Genomic DNA, 27,154 nt, shown 5'->3' on the forward strand with positions numbered 1-27,154 from the left:
GCAGCTGAAATAATCAGTGATTGTGTAAATAATGTTTCTATTGTAATAATTGTTCACAAAAAAGCTTCTTAAATCACTTTTGATGATTTCCACATAGTGATAACATTTTACCCCACACAGGGTTGTGTAGTGTTTGGGTCAGCTGGACCTGTATGACACACGTGCTTGTCATACTTTGATAACACACCACAGGACTTTTTTCCACATGACTTCCTCTTTATAAGTCAAACGTGATCTCCAAACATTTTTATATCTCTGCTCCTCGGCTTACTTCCTTCATTCAGGCTGTTTTTCTTTTCATCTCTGTAAAAAGACACAGATAAATATAAAGAAGAATGTTTTGTGCTGTGAATCATTCAGAGTTACTCTTACAGACTCACAGAATAAAAACACAGAGCCGGAAATCATCAGAATATTTTCACTTCATGTTCAGATCAGCGAATTGTCGTCATGGTGATTATGGACATCGAGTCACATGCTATGGAGTTTGACGGTGACCTGGGTCTCTGGTCAAAGATGGTCTGAGGTGTTAAATGTGAAGGGTCTCCATCTCTTTCTGACCAGCCTGGCTGGCGACCTTTGACCTCTCAGCCTGATGTTCATTCTTTCATTCATCCAGGCTCTAGGATACAGACTTAACAAGGCTTTCATGGACACATTTAAAATATGTCAATATAAACATCTTGATGCATGCTCAAACATCCAGGTAAGTAAATCCATAAAGGTTGACTCTGTTCATCTGGACGTGGCATTGAACACTACATCCAGATGAACAGAATCAACCTTCTGGGATATCAATATACATTTAAAATGATATAAATATGATCTGCGGTGTTCAACGGTTACCTACCAACACCTACAGCAGCATGTTGTGAGGAGTTCAGCACTGTTGCCTCAAAGGAACAAGGAAAAATGTATTCGTGTCTAATCAAGTTTCATTAAAAACTTTAATTTTCTTCCTTTGGTGAAGCTCTTGCTGCTGTGATCATCCTCGTCTATAATACATATAAAACTGTGGATGTTGTTTCTTTATTCAGGAACATCCCCCAGCCTCCATTATTGATTTCATTGAGCTCAGAATCTGTCTACAGAGAGGATTTCTGTCCGGAAGGCAGCATCTTGAAACTTGAGTCGGACCATTGTGTGTAATCATATGTTCCAGGTCTCAGAGTTTTGTGATCATGTAGTTCAAAGTTCAGACTGGATTTAAAACAAGAACAAAAGTGAAGCATCAGGAACAAACATGAGATTCTTCCAACCGTCCAATCAGAGAGGCAGAAAACCTAAGCTCGTGTTCAGCTCGACATCTGAATTTATTCTACAGGACTTCTCTCTGAGCTTTTATGTTCTTCCTGAGCACTTTGTGCCATCTAGTGACATCTTTGAGTATTGCACTGGGGAAAATAGAGAGTGGAGTACGATAAAACTGGTTCTGAATCAGTTTTTAAAGACACACAAAGCAAGGAGAAGGTGCTGATATCTACAATTTACGAGTTGTTTATAGAATGAACTGCACTGATATTTAAAAAACATATTTATTTCTTCATTTTGCATCAACATCAGGTTGTGACAAAATATTTGCATTTCTAAATCCATGACATATATAGATGAACAAATGTAAAGTTAATTTCTAGGAATATATCAAATAATCATTAAAAATAGACTCTGTAGCTCCACATGTAACAGTTAAGGCTATCAGTGCGTCCTGCAGGAAAAATTAAATAAACTGCAACCACTGCAGTGGAGGCAACCGGATGAAAACCCAACACTTTAATTTGCTGTGAACACATTTCATGTTTTAAAATGTTCAGGGGTGAAGAAATGTTCTATTTTAGTCACAAGGTGGCACCATGTTTATACTGATAAGGAAAAGGGAACTCTGACATTATTTCAAATCAAATCAAATCACTTTTATTGTCACATCACATGTGCAGGTACACTGGTACAGTACATGCGAGTGAAATTCTTGTGTGCGAGCTTCTCAAGCAACAGAGTTGTGCAAAAATACAATAACGTAAAACAAACAAAAATATAAGAATGGCTAAATCTGAAAGTAATAAATATATGTACAATATATAAGAGTATATGCATTACTGGATGTGTATACTAAATATGTTTTTCTACGTGTGTGTGTGTGTGAGTATGTATATACACATTTTACAAATGAAATAGAGTAGACAATAAAATAAGATATATAAAATATACAGAGGTTGGTAGTCGGACATGTGCAAAACAGTGGCATTAATGTACAGTGTGGAGTGCATAATGTTGAAGTTCCAGTAGTGAAGGTGAGGTGTCTATGACGTGTTCAGCAGTCTGATGGCCTGATGGAAAAAGCTGTCTCTCAGTCTGCTGGTACGGGACCGGATGCTGCAGAACCTCCTTCCTGATGGAAGTAGTCTGAACAGTTTGTGGCTGGGGTGACTGGAGTCCTTGATGATCCTCCCTGCTTTCCTCAGGCACCGCTTCCTGTAGATGTCTTGGAGGGAGGGAAGCTCACCTCCAATTATCCGTTCAGCACACCGCACTACTCTCTGGAGAGCTTTGTGGTTGTAAGCGGTGCTGTTGCCATACCAGGTGGTGATGCATCCAGTGAGGATGCTCTCAATGGCACAGCGATAGAAGGTCCTGAGGATGCGGGGGCTCATGCCGAATCTTTTCAGTCTCCTGAGAAAGAAGAGGCGCTGCTGCGCCTTCTTCACTATTTTGTTTATGTGTACTGACCATGTGAGATCCTCAGCCAGATGTACACCAAGGAAGCGGAAGCTGCTCACTCTCTCCACAGCAGCGCTGTTGATGGTGATGGGGGTGTGTACTTCTCTGCACCTCCGGAAGTCCACTATCAACTCCTTTGTCTTTGCGACGTTGAGGGTGAGATGGTTGTCTTGACACCAGTGGGTCAGGGCGCTGACCTCCTCCCTGTAGGCCGTCTCATCACCGTTGGTGATAAGACCCACCACTGTAGTGTCATCCGCAAACTTCACAATGATGTTGGAGTTTCTAGCGGCCGTGCAGTCGTAGGTGTAGAGTGAGTGCAGGAGAGGGCTCAGTACACACCCCTGTGGAGCACCAGTGTTCAGTGTGATGGGGGATGAGGTGGTGCTGCCCAGTCTGACCACTTGGCGTCTGTCAGACAGGAAGTTAAGGATCCAGCTGCAGAGGGAGCTGCTCAGTCCTAGATCCTGCAGTTTCCTGTCCAGCTTCGAGGGAACGATAGTGTTGAATGCTGAGCTGTAATCTACAAACAGCATTCTCACATACGTGTCTCTTTTCTCCAGGTGTGACAGGGCAGCATGGAGTGTCAGGGCTATGGCATCATCAGTGGACCTGTTGTGGCGGTAGGTACCGCCACTTCCATTGTAGACTCAGAAGACTTGAAATGAGTGTTGCAGGAAAACCAGGATTGGATCATGTGATGGTGACTGGTGGTCAGTGTTGGGAAGGTTACTTTTAAAATGTATTCTATTACAGATTACAGATAGACCCCAAAATGTATTCTGTAACGTATTCCGTTACGTTACTCAATGAGAGTAACGTATTCTGAATACTTTGGATTACTTAACATATTATCATGCTTTTTACAACTACGTGAATGTACTATTGCTGTGTGATTTAATTATGTCACTGAAGGTCCGCGGCTCCGAACCGTAGTAAAGGGACCTCTGACTAATACGGGTTCCGTGTCGGGCTCGTAGCCGAAAAATAGCTTTACTTTGTTGTGTGGGTCAACTTTGCTTGCGAGAGACAGAGAGAGGCGTTGAAAGGCTGCTCCAACGGAACTTATTGTTTCGGAGGAAAACACGAACACAGCGTACAGTCAAGTCTTAGTAGCTTACTTACAACTGGGCTCGTGAGGCACTTTTCTAGGCTGCAGTGGTTATTATATTGACATGATTACAGCTCCCATTTTTGCTCGATGACAACTCGTAGGGGAGACCGGGGTAAGTTGTCACACGGGTAAGTTGTCACACTGTTCATAACTCCAACACTAGAGGCTCTATCTCAAAAATGAAATAGCCACTTTGTGTGACTTCTTCTTCTATAGTCAACCTCCTGTTCACATGTGGTCAAGACTGCTCTAATCTGAGGTGAGCACATCTTTTTTATTTTTTTGACCTAAAAGGAAAAATAAATGACTTTAAATTTTCTTCAGTACAACTTTGTTAGGTATAGATGTTACAAATTATTATTTTACACAAAATAGAGGAGACATTAACGTGTCTTTTGATACTTCAGCTGATGTGCTATGTTGAGCTAACCCTGACATTTAGCCAAAATTAGCATAAATGTCAGTTTGGGGCAAGTTGTCTCATTAACTTTGGGGCAAGTCGTCACATGTGACAACTTGCCCCAGTACAAATAAATGCTCCAAAAAATTGTGATATTGTAGGCTAATTCATTTGTATTTGTAATAAGGTTTTTGAAGAAAGGAAGGAGAGGCAGGAATTAAGGAAGGAAGGAAGAAAGTAAGATGGTTCGAAATTATCAACGAAAGACAGAGCGTGGCAGAACACCACCTGACATTATGTTAAAGGCAGTCAGGCAGGTAAAGATGCAGAACAAATCAATCAGAAGTACAGCAAAGGATTTTGACATAAATTACCGTACTCTAACTCGGTATTGTCAAAAGATTACCAGAGAAGAAATTGAAAGTCAGACAGCCATGCCAACAACAATGTTTGGTTATACAACGCCAAGGAAGATTTTTTTCCCCTGATTTGGAAAAGCAGCTTGTTGAGTATATTACTAGGTCAGCTGACATTTATTTTGGTCTGTCACCAAGTGAGGTCAGAAAGCTTGCCTACCAGTTTGCTGTGGCACACGAACTGAAGTTTGTGCCTTTGTGGGCAGAAAAAGAAAAGGCCAGCAAAGAGTGATTTACAGGCTTTTTAAAGCGGCATACAACATTGTCACTGAGAAAGCCAGAAGCAACTAGCCTTGCCAGGGAAGTAGCTTCAACAGAGAGAATGTCAATGCTTTCTTTGACAACTTAGAGAAAGTGTTATGCAAATATGAGTTTGGACCAGGAGACATTTGGAATGTTGATGAAACTGGGGTCACCACTGTACATAAACCAGACAAAGTGTTGGCCAGACGTGGATTCAAACAAGTAGGGTCATTGACCTCTGCTGAAAGGGGAACCCTTGTCACACTGGCCTGTGCTGTCTCAGCCATAGGGAATAGTTTACCTCCATACTTTATTTTCCCGCGTGTCCACTTCCGTGACCATTTCCTGATCAATGGGCCACCCGGCAGCAAAGGAGGGGCAAATTCCTCTGGATGGATGAAAGACACACTTTGTTGACTTCCTGCAACATTTCAATGAACATACAAAGTGTTCAAAGGAGAAGCCCTGTTTACTCCTTTTGGACAACCACGAGTCTCATCTGTCCATTGATGGACTCAATTATGCCAAAGAAAATGGCATAATCATGCTGTCATTCCCACCCCACTGCTCACATCGGCTCCAACCATTAGACAGGTCTGTCTACGGGCCACTAAAGAGGCACACATCAACAGCACGTGTGATGCCTGGATGAGGAACAACCCTGGGAAGACAATGTCTATTTATGACATTCCTGGGATTGTGGCAATTGCATATCCTCTGGCTGCAACCCCATTGAACATTCAGGCTGGTTTTAGGGTGGCTGGGATTCAACCTTACAACAGAAATGTATTTCTGGAAGCCGAGTTTGCACCATCCTACGTCACAGATCGCCCTATTCCGGACCCTGCCCTGCCAGGCCCCAGCACTACCACTGCACTGCCAGGCCCCAGCACCAACTCTGACCTGCCAGGCCCCAGCACTACCTCTGCACTGCCAGGCCCCAGCACTACCTCTGCACTGCCAGGCCCCAGCACCAACTCTGCACTGCTAGGCCCCAGCACCAACTCTGAACTGCCAAGCTCCAGCACCATCTCTATCACGAGCTCACCCTTACCCAGCACTGCAATTACTGACAGCGGACTACCAACTCCAGAGGACATCCGGCCATATCCAAAAGCTGGCCGCCGAAAACCATCCAGCAAAGGAAGAAAACGACGCAAATCAGCAATTCTAACCGACACGCCAGTGAAGCAGCAACTAGAAAAAGAAAAGAATAAGGCTGAATCTAGCAAAAAGCTGTTTCAAAAGAGAGGGACGCGAGGGGGGAAACATCTGGACCTATGAAGAACAACGCAGCTAAAAGAAGAAAAATAATTCAAGAGTCATCATCAGATGATGAAGAGTGCTTCTGCCTTGTCTGTGTGGAGCCATTTTCAAACAGTCGTCCAAAAGAGACCTGGGTAAAATGCGTAAATGCAACAAATGGGCCCATGATGCTTGCACCTCAGGCCAGGCAATTTATGTGTGCCAGAATTGTGACTCTGAAGTTGAGTCTGATTAATCAGAAATAGGGCATCTGTTTTGTTCAGAGGATAAACATCTTAAGTAAAGCAAGTTATTTGCAGCATTCCATTCAGTTATGATGGATTTATGTGCAAGCCAGAGAACATTTGAGTTTAAAGTTCAAACTAAAGTTTTCTTTCTACTTAATGTTTTGATTAAAATGTGTATTGGATTGAAATAATTGTTTTTTTCCAAATTCTCTTGGCATAATTGTTCAAATTTCCAGTTTTGGTTTGAATTTAACAATTAAAATCAATAATCACAATTAAGTATTTGTGTTCTTATTTTAAGATAATCTAGTGTGACAACTTACCTGCCGATGGGGCAAATTGTCACAAGTGCACATTCTCCATTCAACAGTCTACAACTCCGTAATGAGATAAGATATGAAAATGTAATGAATACATCATATGTGCCTGAGACTTCCTTCTTTCATTTGGTGAAACATTTATTACGTTGTGATGTATGTTGATCAGTAAAAGTTAGTCAGTGTGAAAAGTGTGACAACTTACCCCGCTCTCCCTACTAGGTCCAATGACATGAAGAGATTCCTTGAAAAGGCAAGAAGGAAGAATACACTGAGCAGAATTAGGAGGTCTGAAGTGATAGATCACTTGCTTTAAGACAGAAAAAATCACAGGCTCAAACTGTTGAAAAACAGTAGAGCACTTACGTCTAACACTCCCTGTGAATGTTGAGACCTTAAAGCTGAGATTTTTTCAGTTAAGTGTTTCAAAAAGTTTTCACAAAGTGCAAAGGAAGCCTCCATAGGAACAGTGGCACAGGGGTTAATCACAGAATTAAAAATATTAAAAAGAACTTGGGGCCTGTGACTGTTGGTAGAAATTATACTGGACAGAAAAGCAGATTCTGCAGATTTAACAATCTTCTGATATTTTGATAAGCAGTCATGTAGGATGCCCAAAAATACCTCGAGTTTGTCCTTCTTCTATTTTCTCTCTGCATGTCGACATTCGCGTGATTTCATTCAGCCAAGGTTGACATGAAGATTTAGTGCATTTAATTCCGAGTGGAGCAACAGAATAAATGATGCCGGAGCATGTGCAGTTAAAACGGTTAGCTCGCTCTTCAACTGGTTGTTTTGCACTAAGGCTGGCAGGAGTGATGAGAAGTCATTTTAAAACTGGAAAATGAGAAAGACCCGGCGTGATCAGGTAAATGCTGAAAACTAAGCACCACTCAGAGTCAGCGCCAGGCCCTAGGATTTTGATATACCTTTATTAGTCCCACAAGGGGGAAATTTCATAAGGCTGCCGACCTATTGCACGCAATGGCGGCGCCATCTCACCCTCCGGCCATACATACATTACACAAAACATCACATGGGGAAGACAGGTCAGAGGGGTATAACATGGAAAAAGCACCACACGAGGAAAGATAAGGAGAAAAAAATAACTCCCCCCAGACTGAGCTCCAACAGGGAGATCAGTCTGAGAACAGAAAAAAACACCTCTGCACATAGCACATGAAAAAACTCTTAATACACCAAAGAAACACATGACAAGCAACAGGGCGGGTAAAGGGTGAGAGACAGCCGATTTAGACAGTACATCCGGGCCTGCAGCCTATGCGCTGGTCTCCATGATCCACCGTCAGCATCGGAAGGGAATAAGCGTCGAAGGCGTTTGGAAAGGAGGGGGATGAGTGTGTGCATATCAGTGTATATGTATGTGTGTGCGTGTCCAGAGTTCAGCTGAGACAGTGTCCTTCGCCCTGCCAGGCTAAGTAAACAGTCTTCCAGCCAACCCAGGTGGCCTTGCATAGAATAGGAAGGAACAGACTAAACACAGTCTGTAATCAGGGTGTTGTTGCACAGCTCCAGCCTTGCAACCGCAGCTGGCGCCGAGAAGGTATCCGCATGAAGTGATGGTGCTTTTTACTTTAGTGCGAACAGCTTATATGAATTTCAAAGCAGTTCTACAGTCCAACACTGGTCTCAAAATCTCCCGATGGAGAGCCGCGAGCTTCGCCATACTTGTATTCTGTGATGTTGTCATTCTTGTGCTCAAGGAGCCGATTCTGAAAAACTCACGACAGTGTGCCTCCCCGAGATGTCATCCAATTTACGCTCAGAGATGTTATGCCGAGCGAGCCCTTCCGAGATGTAATCCAGTCTGCACTCAGAGATCTTATTCTGAGTATTCACAGCAGCTGTAGCCTTTCCAAGATCTTATCCGTGCTGCACTCAATGAGCCCATTTGAGAAACTCACGCCTCGTCCCATCGTTTCAATTCCAGCGGGCAGCCTTGTGGGGGTTTGAACAGCCGGTTCCGCTTTCTTAATTCTTCGATAAGCCAGGGCCAAGCCAGCTCCGATCAGCCAGAACCCTGTTATCATGGTTCCGAATAGGTAGAAATCTTCAGCAGTCAGGCTCACCCAATCCCAGGCTTCTCGTTGAGAAGAGGGTGTCAATTGCATTCAGAGACCAGTTGATCAAATCCATAATTCCTCTTTTAGGTTTTAGAAAACAGACTGTGAGAGAGTGTTCCAGGGAAAAGTAATACAAAAAACACGAGACTAGACAAGGACATAAGAGGCTAAGCAGGGAAGCTAAGGGAGAGGAGGAGGAGGAGAGGAGAAAAATGCTACCGCCTTCGTCAAGAGCAAGAGCAGAAGGATGCCTTAAACAAGATTTTATATATAGACCCAAAGGACTTCCAGCACAACCACCAAATCACACACACTGCTAATAAGCATAATAAGCAGTGTGCAGCAAGCAACACAGAAAGTCATGTGAACCCCTCTAGTGTTTGTTGGAGACAAACACAACCGCCTGCAGAGCACAAGGATGCACCGGCACCTTGTGTGCCAACCACATTATAACACACCCATAATGCAATTTATTGCACAATACTCTTGTATGTATGAGATCCCCAAGTTGCTTATTTTACACACGGTATCATACAATCTGAATATAAGAGAGAAACCATACAAAGAACCAATAAGCTCCATTATTACTATTATTACTATTATTATTATTATTATTATTATTATTATTATTATTAAGAAGCCTCTGTTTGTGCACATGGATCAGTTGACTGTTATTAAAAGTTGTGGACAAAGTCAGTGAAACAGACCAATCAGCAGATAATGACTGATAACTGACTGATGGCTGTTTTTGGGTCTCATTTTGATTCTGAGTGAAGTTAAAACATTGACTTTACTGTGGAATTAATTTTTAATGTTGCTCAAAGTATTATTATAGCTCAGACAAATATAACGTGTAAAAATATGAACACTGTGACGTGATGACAGTATGAGGACTTTCATCTACAGACCATTATAGTGATCTGTCTAAGGTACATACTTTATGTATTTTATGACAGCAGTAAAAGAAAGAGGTAATCGTAAAAGCATACCTGATGAAATGGTGCTATCTTGTGACTGAAAACCTTTCTGCAACACTTTCATGATATGAGGTATAAGACACAGGGTTTCTTCAGCCAGGGGCGGATCTAGAAGGGTGGCATGGGGTGGCAAGTGCCACCCTAAAATGATCCCTTGCCACCCCAAGTGCCACCCCAGTTTTGCATATGACAGTGTTCTTTATTAAAATAAGATAGCATTAACAGTTTGAGCGTAGTTACAGTCAACAGTGAATATAAATGCTAAAACTGAAGATATTGCATAGTGTTCCCCCCTCCACCATTAACAAATGGTTCAGCCCATAGCAGGACCGGCTTTTTTCTTGTTTTCAGTAGCAAGCGATGCTTATGATTGTGCCAGGGCACATTTTGAACAACACCATGGGAATTTCACTTTTTACACAGGTGGTTGGATGTTACACTCTGGAAATGGAAGGAAGGTGAGTGTTATTAACCCTCTGTGGTCCACGGACACGCTGCACCTCCAAATCACATGACTGATGTAAGCTGACATAGCAACAAGCTGCAGCCACACTGAGTCTCTATTTCAGCCCATATTGAAAGTTTGGACTTCAAAGTTTTTAAATTTTAATTACAGGCCAGTAAATCCAGAGTTATGATAATATATATAAGCCACGCTTTTTTCTAAATACTGTCGTCACGTTTGTGTGTGTGTGTGTTTTAAGCGTTTTCTAAGGACAGCGCGAAAACAGTAAAGAAAGAGAAAAAAGCCACTGCTTTCCTATCGGTGGAAAAATGTACCATGTCGACCAATTTAAAAAAAAAGTCAATTTGTGTGATTTGGTTGTTTAGGAAGAGGGGAGAGTTTTGGGAGTGACGATAACGGCAGCGAGACAGAGCGAGCGAGTGAGAGAGGGAGAGTTTTTAGATGTGGGAGATTTGTGACGTTTAGTGTGGAGTGTATACTTAGTGTGTTGTGTTGTCTTGTGTAGTTGTTCTGTTGTGTAGTCGTTTTGTTTTGTTTTGTGTGTACATTTGTAATGTAAACACTATCACTAAGTAGAAAACCAGCGGAGTGATACACCTGCTGTTGTCAGGCCTGCAGGTTTATCCCTGTGCTGCTCTCCTCTGTCTTTTGGTGGACAAACTTTTTTTTTTACTGGTACACATCATTTGTGGGACATCTTATTGCAACACCTGATTGTTCTTTCATTTTAGTTTTAGTAATATTTTTAAATGGTTGTACAAAATGAAAAAAACGGCAGGTGTATTGGCTGCATTTTTAAATAAATAGTTGTATATGTTTACAAAATGTAGACTTTATATTTGCATTTCAAGTTATAAAAATTTACTCAACATGTCTGTGGTTTTTTTACAGTAAAAAAATACTACTAGGATTTTAAGTTCTTTGTGTGATTTCAGATCAGTAATAGTACTATTAATAGTAATAGTAGTACTAATGCAGTACGTCAGTGAAAAAAAAACAACTAAATTCAGTTGAGCTGAAAAGAATGACACCAAACAAGGCAAGGGGGAAAAACGTAAAATGAAACAATCTGAGGGTGAAATACAAACGTAAACTCAAATGGAGTCAAAAATGTCCGGCTGTATTTCAGACCTCAGTGGGTTAATCCAACAAATCATGAAAAATTAGGTTTAAATTTTTGTTCATGACAGTGCAGATTACTGACATTTTGTGTAATTTAAGCTGTAACAATGTGATTGTTTTCTAACAAAAAACAGTGTGAAACTCAAGTTAGACTTGTGTTTGTAAATGAACCGCCCCATGTTGTGTAGCTTTCTGGATTTTATACTTATTGGGCTACATATTTATTTATTATACAGGCTACACAGTACATAAGATCAAAACTCACATGTTTTATGTAACTAAAGTGTTTAATTATGTGGGCTACAGACAATAATTAAGTTATAGACTATATTTAAGTTTGAAAAAAAAAAGGCTTTGATTTTGCCACCCCATTTGATTTCTTTGCCACCCTCATGCCACCCTAAGAAAATTTCTCTAGATCTGCCCCTGTCTTCAGCATGAACAGCCACTCTGATGCCACTCGAAAACGGGAGAATCTCTGCCGCCATATCGGCCACTCTGCCAGCTGTGTAAAGTCGAACGGCTCCGGAGGTTCAAATTTAGCCATCTCGTGAAGTTAATTCTGACACATTGAACTGTAGCAGCAGTGTACGTGGCTACATCAATGCTCAGTAACAACCACACCTAGGGGGTGTGAAAATTTAGAGGCTGCATCCTCCTGAGGCCGCAAATGGCCGAATAATACGTCCTCTTTTTCCCCGAATTTGAAGGATGGGTTGGGTGTATCCTTCGTGAATAACTGAATTCTTAATTTGTATACTTTAATAGAGTTTATTAAAAAAACGAAGAAGAAAGAAAGACCTGAGGCAAAGCCGAAACTAAGGCTGGGACCCGCTCATCCGATGCTGGGCTTCAGTTCCCCGTGGAAAAAAAAAGATAAACGTTCACAAGAAGCTCTCTAAGTTAACCCAGGGTTTTTCCGGAGAGTTCTTGTGAAGGTGTTGGCAGCATCAAACTAATCTAACGGTCATCTACGAATCTAATTCACGGGTCATATCTTTGTTCTCCCACAGAAAATGATCCTTATTACTGCCAACTGTTCCAGAGATGTGAAAATCGACAATACAGAGACTTTAAAATATACCAGTAAAACGCAACACTGTTGTAAAAAGGAAGATGAGAGACGGACGCTTCAGTAAATCAAAGTGGAATGAATGTGATTGGTTGAACGGGTGTTCTTGCTGTGTGTTCTGTGTTATCTGCATTTGCATCAGCGTAAAAGAGACTCAGAAGCAGATTAGAATCAATCAGAACAACATTTATATATTATAATAAATCACCAAATGAATTCACTGTTTGCTCTTCATTTAGTGATTTTAGTACAGTAGGCTTCACACGCTCCTCATATAAAACATACCCCCCCCTTCATATCATCACTTCAAACACGCTGTAAAACACTGAGTGAAAAGGTGGCGATTCCATCTGATGAATAACCGAAACATCAAGCCTGCTCCGACAGTTTGAGTTTTCATTATCTCAGCTGCAGACAAGCTGCCGTTTAAAGGTTTGAGAGCAAAGACTAGGCATAAAAACGAACTTCAAACAAAGACTCTACGTAATTACAGTGTCTCTGTTTAAATATCACTTATGTAAAATTGTTTTTAGCCAAAATGAAAAAGGAATAAAGTTGCGTGTATGACTTTATTACTGATGCTCATCAGGGAAACACTCAGGCAGACCCGTTATTTTCATCATCAACACGTTTTCATGTGTTGATGAACGACCGTTTGTTAGTTTCAAAGAGACATGATGGGTATTTCCCAAAGTTTGACCTATGTTGATTGATCCGCTCAGGGTCCGCGGTTACCATGGTTACTGCTGAAGCTGCTATGAATTAAACAGCTGGCACTGCGATGACTTACTGGCGATATGAGTGTTTTTCATTACCAAAGAATTGTCTGACGTGGCTGTGTCCTCGGAAATCTGCACATGCACCCACGAGATGAATAAATATTTTTTTAAAAAGATGATGTAATCATTTCTGGAAGCTGGAGTTTTCAGTATACAAGAACAACATGCTGCTTCAGACACTGATCCTCCCGGTGGAAGTGCACCTTCTCTTTCTTCTTTGTATAAAAAATAATTTTAATGTTAGTTTAAATTCAAAAACACAATTAATATATATATATATATATATATATATATATATATATATATATATATATATATATATATATATATATATATATATATATGAACACCAGATAATAAAGAAAAGTGAATGGTTCAGTCTAATGTGTGCTGTAGTGAGACATTAAACTTCAGTAAAACTATGCAGTTATGAAACGTAACTTTAATATGAGCCAAACCGATTTGATTAGTTGTAAATAAAAGTGTGAAGTAAACGTGACCCGACAGACAGAACCTAATTATGCCTAGTGTTTAATCTCCACTGAGAGCTAAAACTCAGCGAAGTTTTAAAGCTGTGTGCTGGTGACGGTAAACTGTGAGTATCACCAGGTTACATGGGCGCTACAGAAACACAGAGACAGGAAACCAGGTGGAATTGTTATTCAAATGATTTCATTGTTGGTGAAGATAATACTGATACTAACACATCCATATTTGCCACACAGAGCTCTACATTTACTGCTCGTTTAGAACAAATGACTGTTTCAGCAAACGAGGACACAATCACACAGTCCACTGTCTTTGTTAGATGCGCGCCTGTTTTAGCAAAATTTACAAATTCCCTCCAACACAACGTCCGGCCCACTGTGCGGCTCCACCAATGAGCTCCGAGGGCCTGCGCAGTGGTATTAGCATACAGCCTGTATAAAAGGCGCTGCTCTCAGTCACAGAGCTCATTCGTTGCTGTAGAGTATCGGAGAAAGAAAATGCCTGAACCCGCCAAGTCCGCGCCCAAGAAGGGCTCCAAGAAAGCCGTGACCAAGACCGCCGGCAAAGGCGGCAAGAAGAAGAGAAAGACCAGGAAGGAGAGCTACGCCATCTACGTGTACAAGGTACTGAAGCAGGTCCACCCCGACACCGGGATCTCCTCCAAAGCCATGAGCATCATGAACTCGTTTGTCAACGACATCTTCGAGCGCATCGCTGCCGAGGCATCTCGCCTGGCTCACTACAACAAACGCTCCACCATCACCTCCAGGGAGATCCAGACCGCAGTGCGCCTGCTTCTCCCCGGTGAGCTGGCCAAGCACGCTGTGTCTGAGGGCACCAAGGCCGTCACCAAGTACACGAGCTCCAAGTAAACTGGCTATCAGACGTCAACCCAACGGCTCTTTTCAGAGCCACACACTTTAAACTGACGAGCATACTTCCTACTGTTAAATATGCAGTTACTATGTTGCCACAGATGTAGACCTTTGTGTCACTGGGTGGTATTAATCCGCTGCAATGACCCAGACGACTGAAATGTTTTCCTACTTTTTAGATTGTGGAAAGACAAACTCACTACAAACGCAGAATAGGGCTTTGGAGTTGACGTCACGCCGCAGTGCATTGTGGGATCGCGGCGCCATGTCCGCCGTTGTCCTATCCCGATATCTTCGCGTACCTTGTCTGTGGAGTCAGCGCATAGGGGAAAGCATTTTCGTAATTATAAATCCCTAGAGGCGCACATCTAACTCACAAACGGTTGGGTACAAGATTTGGCCGTTAAGCCTCCACGTTGTGTACATTGACCATATGACCAAGATGCAGCCAGAGGTTGCACATAACATTGACTTCTCCTCAGCACCTGGCCCAGAACTTGCTCTAGATGAACGATTCATGATTGATGCCATGTAAATAGTTTGCATTTCATGTGTATGTACATGTGAACAGATCTTGAATTACAAAAAATATATTTATATATTTATGTTTTTGTTTTATTGAAACCACTTTACAGAAAGTACAATTATTTACAATGAACTGTACATGCAACACAGCAGTTTTATGAATATTCAACAAGAGCAAGTTTCATTTGGCCCTGGTTTGACAACCACACTGGGGCACATATTCACCAAAACACAGCACACCTTAACATTCTTATCAAGCAGTGTTGTCTTCACCCTCACATGATATGAGTAATCGGATTGGCATTGTAGTGTGTAGTATTTTGAACTTGTTACGCAAACTACCTATTACTCGCTCAACATGAATTCTCAGGTGGGCGATTGCTCTCGTTTGGGGATGGCAGAGAACTCGATATCCGCTCGTCTGACCGCTGCAATCCAAGCCTGACGTCTTCGTTTAGTAATATCGGATACATGAGATTGTGAGATTATATTATCTTATGCCATGTTATACCCCTAATTAAAGATTGTGAAATTATTATGTAGTTTTAGTTTGCATTATTCTCCTGAATTAGAAGAAGGTGATAACTATTACATGTATTAAACTGATTTGTATTACATTAGACTGCTGATTTATTGTGAATGAATGATATTGTTTATGATGCATTATACTGCTGAGTTATAAGAAATACTGTTTTCAGAGAGTCATGGCCTTATTTGTCTGATTAGAAAAGAACAGAACATACTGCACAGGAAGCCAAGGTCATAACTTAGGCCCCATAAGAGAGAAAGAATGTAAATGTTTAGGTTTTTACGAGTAGGTGGGGGCCACTAGAGGCTATAACAGTTTGAGTAACCCTCCACCAGTTTGAGATTTGCTGTGACCCTCTGCATGCATGTCTCCCCATCCGGATGGTTTATGCTCAAAAGTGTTGAATTGTATGTAATAAAGAAATTGTTGATTGAGCATTTATACACCGAGTATTGTCCTTCCTTCAGCCCAAAGATCGAAAGAATTGGGAGGATTTAACAAGATCCCTCCGGTTGCCTCCAGGAGGGGAAACGATGAAAAGAGAGCCCATTTTCCAGCTTCTTGCCTTCCCTATCGTGTGATCTACCGTTGCAACCGACAACACAGTACGTACGAACCATAGCTGACGCTTCCATGTGCTTTGTCTGGCCTACTGTCATGGCGTGACATGTGAGTTTGTATTTGGCACTTGTGTTTCAGTTCCAAGTATACTTTTTCTATTGTTCCTGATATGCAAAATTGAGTTAGTCATTACACTAAAATGCTGTGGCACAGAAAACTAGTGTCAACATTCATGCTGCAGCTTTCTGTTGTACTGTCTTGTGTCTTTATCGTTTTAGTCGTCTGTATTCGTTTTGTCGCAGTTTCTCCATACATGCAATTTTTGTGGTCCTGTGTCTGTTATATGCAGCACTATGCTCTTTTCTTTGCAAGCTCCTTTGACCAGTATGCTCTCGCTTCACTGTGTACTGTACTGCACATGGTTGAAATGACAAACCCATCTGACTTGATGTGCACTTTATAAACACACAATTAGGATACAAAGGGGTTGTTTGTTGGACTATTAGAGGGCAAAAATGTACACTAAGAAAGATATGAATTGGTATCATTACTTATTTCTTTCTTCTTTTTTTTTGTATTTTTTCCCCACTTGTGCCCCTGGATGGATGACACCTTTAGCATTTGCCTATGCCACAGTCAGGCTCTGCTGTGTCCTTCGCATCCAACTTTCCTAGCGATGCCCAAAGAGGAATTTCCATCAAAGCATCTTCAATCTAATTCCTAATTTGATGGCTCTGTAGCCACCTTTCACTTTCTAGCTGCCTTTATATGATGCAACTATTGTAGTAATTGCTGTGCATAACATGGAGTTGTACAGGGGGGATGATTTCTTTTGGTGTTCAGAGGTGAATTTTGGTAATCAGTCTCTCACTAAACCCACTCCTGTGACTGGTCATCACATGATGGAGTGGATGGAAGATATCAGCATTATACTTATCATGGACAAAAATCTGTGTTTACATGTTTTTCAGTAGGTGGAAGAATCACAGAATCCTCCAGAAAGAGCAGCAGAGATATACTGGGCATAAATAAAGACACTATACTAGATTAAACTGAGGTCGCTATCCAGGACATGAGATAAGCTTTATTAGTCCCAGAGCTGGGAAATGCACCAACGTGGGCAGAACAGGATAAAATAAATAACAAATATTAACAACAATATTACTATGATTAAATAAATAAAATAGATACAATGATAAAATAATGTTTGACTAGTAGTGACTGTAGAAAAGCCTGTGTTAGGGTGAACTACATTACCCAGCAGCCTCTGGGCAGTGATGGGATTCATGGGATTTCGGAGCTGGATGGTGTTCGTTCGTTCCTGGGCTGGCGATTGAGGAGAGAGCTGCTGGGAAGGGAAGCAAATAGCCCATCCTGTATTTGTTGGGGATGGTGTGCGTCAATTAAAAGTGAGTTAATGTTCCATGCTCAAGAAGTTTACCCTGCTACTTGTGTGTATTGGGTTTAGTGGCCGTTAGCATATGTGCTAGTTAGCGATAGCTATGACAGCCCAGTTATTTGATTGTTTTGGGCTTGTTCTTGCTCTGTTTGGTCCACCTGCCAATTGATGTGAATTTGTACGCTGAAACAGCGCTGCATTACGTAGTGGTTAAGTAGGGGGCTGACTGTTTACTAGGTGCATCATCATAAGTGGGTCATCTCTTGTGTTGGAGTGCCCTCTTGTGGCGCCTTTTGGGTAGTGCCTCAGTAAATGTGAAACCGTAAGTGATATCAAACTGATTTGTGGTGGAGGGATTTGTTACCAGTTTTCTTAATCTTTGATCCGTATTCATGCCTGTTCTATTATTGTTCTGTTTCCTATGCCCTGTTCTTAATCATAGAAACCACACCATATCATCCCTCCACATCCTCCTACTGTATGCCATACCTTCCTGTACCATCCATCTGACCGCCAATAAACTCCACCTGTGGTAATCTAATCCCTGGATGTCAGCCTCTCCTTCTGACCGAGGATAGTTACTATTGCAGCACACCCCAGCATTAAACTGACGTACACCATTCTGTACAGTGACAACAAGACAAGGTTTAACAGTGAGATGGCTGGATGGGTGTTTTTTTTAGCAGGTATTCTCAATGTGTAATACTCAGTTACTGTCAGTGCGCCCCAGGGTGGCTGTGGCTACAATGTAGCTTGCCATCACCAGTGTGTGAATGTGTGTGTGAATGGGTGGATGACTGGTTGTGTAAAGCGCTATACAAATACAGGTCATTTACCATAGTGATCAGTTTGTGGATGTGTGTATTCACGTGTTCATTGAGTGCTGTTGTTTATTGTAGAGTCAGTAACTGTAGAAGGAAACAGAGTCAATGCAGACTAAGAGATCAGAGCTAAAGTGTGGAAGCGAGCTGCTGTAAGGTCACTAATGAAGCTTCTGATGTGCAACAATGTGAGTGAAACTGTGCTTTGGTTAGAAGTGAGCAGCTGTCACAGAAGTGTCGCTGCTCCGTGGGCCTCCAGCAGCATCGGTGTGTTTGCTGGGAGCTCGCGGCGTCACTTTGTCCCACAGCTGCGCTCACCAGATGCTGCTTTTAACTCGGAGTGCGTGAACAAACATGTGTATCAGCTGGAAAATGCTTTTTAGGGAGCTCTGCTGCGGCTCTATCGGTTTTAGCAGAGAAAAGAGTGCAAGAAGCCGCCGAGCAGCGCTGAGCTTCGCACCGAGTCGCTGAGCTTTAGGAGCTCCACGAACCGAGAGCAGAGAGCACGAGAGCCCGACACGAGGCCTGCACCAGGAGACACAAGCCCGCTGTGGACTGCTCCACTGTCGGCCTGCAGTGCTGCTCACAAACTCACTTTGAGCTCTTTGATCCCGAGACACGAAACACAAAATGAAGCATTGCGGGGCACACGCGAGAGCTGCGCGCGCTGCCTTCACTCTCCACGGTTCTCATGGTGCGTTTAAGTGCAGCGTGGCGCTTCCGACTTGCCATCACTGTACCGTGAATCTCTTTGACTCTCGTTCAGACGCGAAAGAGGAAAATGTCCGAGGAAGCTCCCGCACCTGCTCCCGCCCCGGCCAAGGCGGCCAAGAAGAAGAAGACGACGGCTTCCAAGCCCAAGAAGGTCGGCCCCAGCGTGGGCGAGCTGATTGTGAAAGCCGTGGCCGCTTCCAAGGAGCGCAGCGGCGTGTCCGCAGCAGTGTTGCCAACTCCTCAGTAAGGAAAATCGCTATTGGTTGTCCTAAAAGTCGCTAGAAGTCGCTAAATGACGTCATCACCTAATTTGCATAATTGGTCATGCTAATATAATTGTAACCTATGTTGTTGAGAGAGAAATAACATCGTGGAAGAGACATAAAGTGAGTAAAACGTCCTAAATGCATTTAGAGTTTATTTAGAACTACAAATTAAATTTCTTTTAGCAATTATTGTTTTTTTTAATGTCACAATTCCAACCCTGCTCCTTTACCCGGGCTTGGACCGGCAAAAGTGATCCGAAATAGGCACTCTGGTGGAGTTACTTTGTGTGTGTGTGTTTATAAGTAGTTTTAAACCTTGTGATCCACAAAACAGCATAAGAGTAAAAGAGTAAAAGAAGAACTGACTGTGTTACAGCACCCGCTGCTTGTTGAGAGTAAAAGCGATACGCGCTTTTCGTCTTTTAGCGACTTTTTTAAGAAAAAAAGTCGCTAGGGGGTCTGAAAACTCGCTAAATATAGCGACAAAGTCGCTAAGTTGGCAACACTGGTCCGCAGCCGCTCTCAAGAAGGCTCTGGCTGCCGGAGGCTACGATGTGGACAAGAACAAGGCCCGCGTCAAGACCGCCATCAAGAGCCTGGTGGCGAAGGGCACTCTGGTGCAGACCAAGGGCACCGGGGCCTCCGGATCCTTCAAGATGAACAAGAAGGCTACTGAGAGCAAAGCCAAGAAGCCCGCCAAGAAAGTCGCTCCTAAAGCCAAGAAGCCCGCCGCTGCCAAAGCCAAGAAACCGGCAGCAGCTGCTAAGAAGTCGCCCAAGAAGGCAGCAGCAGCCAAGAAGCCCGCAGCCGCTAAGAAGTCGCCCAAGAAGGCCAAGAAGCCCGCGGCGGCGGCCAAGAAAGCGCCCAAAAGCCCCAAGAAGGCGGCCAAGAGCCCCAAGAAGGTGCTGAAGAAGGCTCCCGCAGCAAAGAAGGCCGCCAAGCCCAAAGTCAAGAAGGCAGCCACAGCAGCCAAGAAGAAGTGAGCTGCCACCACTCTCACACTCAACAACGGCTCTTCTCAGAGCCACCACAGCAACACACAAGAGCTCCTTCCTCACACTCACTCAACACTCTGTTATTCACAATAGTGTCCTTATTGTTAAAGCACACACTTTTCCCCATTTCTCTCATTACATTTACGACTTTTATTAGTATCATGATGCACATTAGTGCTGTCTGCAGAAGTCTACAACTCCAGAAAAGACAATACAAATATTAACAACTCAATATTTACAATCATACCTTCATAGTACAAGACATCACACCACTTCTTGTTTTACTATGAGACACTATCATACAAGAAATACACCTTTAAAAGTTATCACCTACATTTTAAAATATTCTATTACAAAACACAACTAATGTGACTGAAAATATTACATTTATAGATGCATGTTATTATCTCTGTATGAAATATGTTTCACTTCTATTTTTTATTTTTTAAAAGCCTACACTGGCTGTTTTAGTGGAAGTGCACTGTATAATTTATTGATACTTAGCCAATATTTAACACTTGAAATGCTCTACTCTACAACCTTACCTGACTAAATCTAGGTCAGTTGAATTGATATTTGGTGATTTCAAGGACACATTTTACTCCAGGCTGAACCCATACAGCTGTTTATTTTACCATGTATTTATTTCATTACTCATTTCATAACCAATTTGATTCATGTACATTTGAACTAATGGAGTTCTGTTGCATTAAGGATGCGGGCAATTCTTTTATTTTAAAATATAGTCTTGAGGTTTACTTCTTGACCTCATGATTCTTTGGATATCCCAGCTGAAGAAGAGTCTGGGGCTGCCCTGTGTCCCCCTCAGTTTTCCACTAATTCTGTTGTTCAGTCTGGGGGGCTGTTCTTCCCCCAGGCTAGTAACTGTGGCTTCCTGTTTATCTGGCTGAGGCAGCTTTTACTCCTCATTTTATGACAGACAGACCCTCACTGTCAGTAACTTCTTCCCTTCTTACAGTTACATACCAAAGTTTATAGCTAAACCAAGTGATTTGGCACGTCAGAGGTCAGAGTTCAGCAACTTAATGTCATTCTTGAGAGTTTTAAGGTCGCATGAAATGCTTTGAGAACTCAAATCCACTATTGTCCTTAAAACAGGGGTTGAAAAAGTCATTCTAACCAAACCCACACTTACCAATGATTTCCTGTTGTTCTGATTTCCAGCCGCCCCCTGTTATCTAAGCAAACCTGAGCAGTTTCTATTCTTCTAATCGTTTTATTCTACTCACAATAGACACAAAAACCTGAGCGTAGATGTAAGTGACTTTGCAAAATGTCCCAAATTCAGCAGCAGTGCTGAACATGTTGCTAACAGCTCCACATTTTCCTCCCTCTGTATCTGGATAGTTTCTGCAGTAGCAAAGAACTCCACCCGTCCCTCTCCTCCTCCTCCTCCTGTTCTGATTTCCTATTGTGTTTGACAAGGTTTGTGGTCTTGGCACACGTATCATGAACTGCGTGTTGTCTGTTTCCATGAGCTGCGGATCTGCTTTTATTATCAAGCGAGTGAACCATGATGCATGTTTATAGTCATAGTTATGAAGCTAATAATTAGTGATATCCCATTTATTTTAAATCAGTAAGATGAGCAATGAGGTTGAACAAGGCACGAGCCTTAATCACACAGCAGGAGACACGAAAGCTTTTTGCTTTGGTTTTATTTTTGGATTTTATATTGAGACCCAAAGTTTAATCTCTATTCTTGTCTTGTGAATAATACAAACGCACACTGCTTAGGAGTTAATATTATTTCTTTTTGAATGTGGATTATAATCCCTTACTGTGAAAGATGAAGTGAATGAATGTAGATTTGAAAATGAATCAAGATGCATAATCTACATTTCCCAGTACACAAGTTGTTAAAGACACAGTAATAAGAAGAGGGATGTTTACTCAGAGAGAAGTGTGTGGCTCTTAAAAGAGCCTTTGTTGTTGGTGAAGCCGAGTGCTTTGAGTTTACTTGGCCTTGACGGGCTTCTCGGTCTTCTTGGGCAGCAGCACGGCCTGGATGTTGGGCAGCACACCACCCTGAGCGATGGTGACTCCCCCCAGGAGCTTGTTGAGCTCCTCGTCGTTGCGCACAGCCAGCTGCAGGTGACGTGGGATGATGCGAGTCTTCTTGTTGTCGCGGGCTGCGTTGCCAGCCAGCTCCAGGATCTCAGCGGTCAGGTACTCGAGCACAGCTGCCAGGTAAACGGGGGCGCCGGCTCCCACACGCTCCGCATAGTTGCCTTTGCGCAGCAGTCTGTGGACACGACCCACGGGGAACTGAAGCCCGGCACGGGATGAGCGGGTCTTAGCCTTAGCTCTGGCTTTGCCTCCGGTTTTTCTTTTTTTTTTTTTTTGTCTTTCAACACTTTATTTAAAGTATACAAAATTACATATAAAATGTACATACACATACAATGACATATACAAAACCATGATCACACACCACTCATTAAGGAAAAAGGAAAACAAGGAGGAGAATCCAGCATCCGAGTCCACAAAGCACTTTTAAAACTTACAGTTTCAATACGTTCCAGGGAAAACTTTCCCAAGTTTCAGGTCCATTGTTCGTCTTCTCCGCAGATCTGTAATGATATGTTTACTCACCACATCACTACTTATCATCTTTTGTTCTATCACTCCTTTGGCACGGGTTTTCCAGATGTGTGTGTTTTATTACACACATTACTAACCAAAAGAGTCTCCTTTTGTCTTCACCCATTTTTTCTTTAAACAAACCATATTTAACCGCTTTAATATTAACATCAACATCAAAACCAATTTCTGTCATCTTCTGCCTTATCTCAGTTGTCCTATAACAGTCCAATAGAAGATGTTCTAAGGTCTCATCTTCATCACAGTCTATCATAGGACATTTCATGGTGGTAACAAAACAACTCCATTGAACCACCGCTCTCACAGGGAGGCGCCCGAGCGAGATGAGCCATACCACGTCTCTCATGCTTTCGGATAATAATTTGTCTTGTATATTTTTAACTACTAAAAGATTTTCATCTTTGTCAACATACTTATATTGAATTATACCTTCATTTTTAATTTCATTAATTTTTTTATAAATATTTTTCGTATTATCTTGGAGAATATTTAAACTATAATGTTCCCATTGACTTGATAAATCTCCAAACATGAGTCTGTGGTATGGTACGCCCGCTCTGGCCCCTGCCTTTTTTTGCCACAATTCCTCTTTCCTCGAACCCACGGGGCACCCTGAGAAATTGCGCTGAGTGTGATTCTAATAAAAGGAATTCGCAACACAATCTCTAGGTCAGGGGCTCCCAAACCCCCGTGCTTCCTACTCTTGTACATAAATTTTCTCTTAGTCACTTCTCGATTGGATCCCCAGATACCCAGCACACCACCCTGAGCGATGGTGACTCCCCCCAGGAGCTTGTTGAGCTCCTCGTCGTTGCGCACAGCCAGCTGCAGGTGACGTGGGATGATGCGAGTCTTCTTGTTGTCGCGGGCTGCGTTGCCAGCCAGCTCCAGGATCTCAGCGGTCAGGTACTCGAGCACAGCTGCCAGGTAAACGGGGGCGCCGGCTCCCACACGCTCCGCATAGTTGCCTTTGCGCAGCAGTCTGTGGACACGACCCACGGGGAACTGAAGCCCGGCACGGGATGAGCGGGTCTTAGCCTTAGCTCTGGCTTTGCCTCCGGTTTTTCTTTTTTTTTTTTTTTAACACTTTATTTAAAGTATACAAAATTACATATAAAATGTACATACACATACAATGACATATACAAAACCATGATCACACACCACTCATTAAGGAAAAAGGAAAAACAAGGAGGAGAATCCAGCATCCGAGTCCACAAAGCACTTTTAAAACTTACAGTTTCAATACGTTCCAGGGGAAAACTTTCCCAAGTTTCAGGTCCATTGTTCGTCTTCTCCGCAGATCTGTAATGATATGTTTACTCACCACATCACTACTTATCATCTTTTGTTCTATCACTCCTTTGGCACGGGTTTTCCAGATGTGTGTGTTTATTACACACATTACTAACCAAAAGAGTCTCCTTTTGTCTTCACCCATTTTTTCTTTAAACAAACCATATTTAACCGCTTTAATATTAACATCAACATCAAAACCAATTTCTGTCATCTTCTGCCTTATCTCAGTTGTCCTATAACAGTCCAATAGAAGATGTTCTAAGGTCTCATCTTCATCACAGTCTATCATAGGACATTTCATGGTGGTAACAAAACAACTCCATTGAACCACCGCTCTCACAGGGAGGCGCCCTGAGCGAGATGAGCCATACCACGTCTCTCATGCTTTCGGATAATAATTTGTCTTGTATATTTTTAACTACTAAAAGATTTTCATCTTTGTCAACATACTTATATTGAATCATACCTTCATTTTTAATTTCATTAATTTTTTTATAAATATTTTTCGTATTATCTTGGAGAATATTTAAACTATAATGTTCCCATTGACTTGATAAATCTCCAAACATAAGTCTGTGGTATGGTACGCCCGCTCTGGCCCTGCCTTTTTTTTTGCCACAATTCCTCTTTCCTCGAACCCACGGGGCACCCTGAGAAATTGCGCTGAGAGTTTTTCCGCGACCACTCATTTTGATGCTATCTTCTTTAGAGTATCAACACTGAAAGGAAATGTGGTCCGATCTGCTCAAAGCCTCGCTTATATTTCCGCGGAGCGCGGGCAGCTTCGTCACGCACCAATCGCAGAGAGGCTTGCGGCAGCGCGCAAATTCAATGCACTTTTCTCCAATGAGCGGCACACACCGAGGCGGGGCGGTGCTCCTCTGAACGGGGCTGAGCACCACGTGGAGCCCCTCGCCAATCACGAGCCGGAGCGGCACCGCGTCACATCCTGTCACACACTTTAAGAGCAGCGAGTCTCCTGAAGTTGCTACATTTTCTGCTGTTAGCACAGGGAAAGCAAAGAGAGAAAGAATGGCAAGAACCAAGCAGACCGCTCGCAAGTCTACTGGCGGCAAAGCACCCAGGAAGCAGCTGGCCACCAAGGCCGCTCGTAAGAGCGCCCCGGCCACCGGAGGCGTCAAGAAGCCCCATCGTTACAGGCCCGGTACCGTGGCTCTTCGTGAGATCCGCCGTTACCAGAAATCCACCGAGCTGCTGATCCGCAAGCTGCCCTTCCAGCGCCTGGTCCGCGAGATCGCCCAGGACTTCAAGACCGACCTGCGCTTCCAGAGCTCTGCTGTCATGGCTCTGCAGGAGGCCAGCGAGGCTTACCTGGTCGGACTCTTCGAGGACACCAACCTGTGCGCCATCCACGCCAAGAGGGTCACCATCATGCCCAAAGACATCCAGCTGGCTCGCCGCATCCGCGGAGAGAGAGCTTAAGCGCGCTACACGCTCTCCTACCAACAAAGGCTCTTTTCAGAGCCACCTCACTCACACCAAGAGCTCGCTCGTTTTTTACTATTACATCAATCTTATAATGATACTTAAATGTTTATGCTGTTTCTATACTAGAAACTACCGTTGGCATGAAGGTGGAGTTCACTATCCCCTTCTAAGCATCAGCAGTTTTATTACAATGCCGTTCTGCTACACTTCTGTCACTTCCAATTATTAGGACTAAATCAGACTTCTACTGTAGTAACTTACAAAAATGCTTCATTACTTTGTAGCATCAATTGTTGTTTTTCTTTATCAGCAGGGAAACTGTAACCACACAGTTCAATTCTAAAACGTGTCCCTCCTTCACTTATTCATTTATCAGTTTTTCCAAAGCTCATAACATTGGAGTGCTTTGCGCTAGACCTTATGACGGAGCCTGTGCTCTCAAGTACCTCTGGTGAACTCGTTGTTTAAATGTAATAGACAGGACAGTAAGCCTAACATGTTTTTCCTTCTTATTTTTTTTTTTTTATAAATAATTTTTCAAAGTAACTTTGAGTATAGAAACACACAGTCCTGTTTAATGATCCAATACCCATAACGGCGCTGGTGACGATAGTTGGGTTGATCTTCTCACCTCTAACACTAAGAACTGACTTCTGGGAACACTGTGCAGTGACATTAGTTTAACAAACTGTCTTCAGACTATTAACATTGACAACATACACACAAATGATACTGTGAGGCCTTCGCTGTCCACAACAGTCCAATCAAGGTGAGACCATAGGTATAGTGCTCCCAGAGTATCATTTGCTGCCACTTTCAAGTCAAAAAATATAGTATTGACATTTTGAGTAATCTGTTGGAAATGCAATGATCTGTGAATGCTATTTCATGCAGGAAAGCCAATATAAACCAACTTATAAAACGACATTGATTCTCAGAGATGGTTGTGATGGATGTGTGACAGGCTGTGCAGGTTGCTGGCTTCAGCTGTTTTGTCTTTGTTTGCTTGAGACCTCGTTCCAACGTGTGAAAACCTCAGTGATGAGACATGCTGTGTATTCACCAGCAAAGACATGTTGAAAAGATCCCCTGTGATGTGAATGTATTTCACACCTAAGTCAGTGTTATACATTTGTACCGTGTGCTGTCTGGAATTCAGAGTTTCAAGGTAAAATCTGGCTAACAACCGATTCGATCCGGGGACCACAATAATATTTCATGGCATGACCTTTCCCTCCTTTTCTGGCTCCGTTGGAGGCACCACTGGTTATTGGCCTTTATTAAAGATTTTAACGGGAGAACTGGAAAACTGTTGGGTTGATACACACGTGTCTCAGAGAGACGTGGTACTCAATCTCATAAAGTGTACAGCAGAGGCGGAGGCAGACATTTGAAACACCCGGAGCTAA

General features: G+C 42.6%; 5 protein-coding genes across 5 annotated transcripts in view; 3 read left to right on the forward strand and 2 right to left on the reverse strand.

The window, feature by feature from the left end:
* LOC116333427 overlaps positions 1 to 27,154 on the reverse strand; it is a 493,334-nt gene that overhangs the window by 157,827 nt on the left and 308,353 nt on the right. The window lies entirely within an intron of this gene.
* On the forward strand, positions 14,163 to 14,583 carry LOC116328219 (histone H2B 1/2). Its single transcript, XM_031749949.2, has one exon. The coding sequence runs from the start codon at positions 14,185 to 14,187 to the stop codon at positions 14,557 to 14,559; it is 375 nt and encodes a 124-aa protein (XP_031605809.1). The 5' UTR covers positions 14,163 to 14,184; the 3' UTR covers positions 14,560 to 14,583.
* On the forward strand, positions 19,160 to 20,383 carry LOC120438182 (histone H1-like). The gene is made up of 2 exons (XM_039608628.1): positions 19,160 to 19,327; positions 19,886 to 20,383. Exons 1-2 carry the CDS (start codon positions 19,179 to 19,181, stop codon positions 20,358 to 20,360), a joined length of 624 nt encoding a protein of 207 aa, XP_039464562.1. The 5' UTR covers positions 19,160 to 19,178; the 3' UTR covers positions 20,361 to 20,383.
* Positions 22,335 to 24,282, reverse strand: LOC120438377 (histone H2A-like). Its single transcript, XM_039608765.1, has 3 exons — positions 24,236 to 24,282; positions 23,773 to 24,072; positions 22,335 to 22,431 (listed from the first exon to the last, which is right to left on the reverse strand). Exons 1-3 carry the CDS (start codon positions 24,280 to 24,282, stop codon positions 22,350 to 22,352), a joined length of 429 nt encoding a protein of 142 aa, XP_039464699.1. The 3' UTR covers positions 22,335 to 22,349.
* LOC116328225 (histone H3) lies at positions 25,295 to 25,827 on the forward strand. Its single transcript, XM_031749954.2, has one exon. It carries the CDS (start codon positions 25,329 to 25,331, stop codon positions 25,737 to 25,739), a length of 411 nt encoding a protein of 136 aa, XP_031605814.2. The 5' UTR covers positions 25,295 to 25,328; the 3' UTR covers positions 25,740 to 25,827.

The sequence above is a fragment of the Oreochromis aureus genome, linkage group 3 (assembly GCF_013358895.1).
Source record: "Oreochromis aureus strain Israel breed Guangdong linkage group 3, ZZ_aureus, whole genome shotgun sequence".
NCBI lineage: Eukaryota > Metazoa > Chordata > Actinopteri > Cichliformes > Cichlidae > Oreochromis > Oreochromis aureus.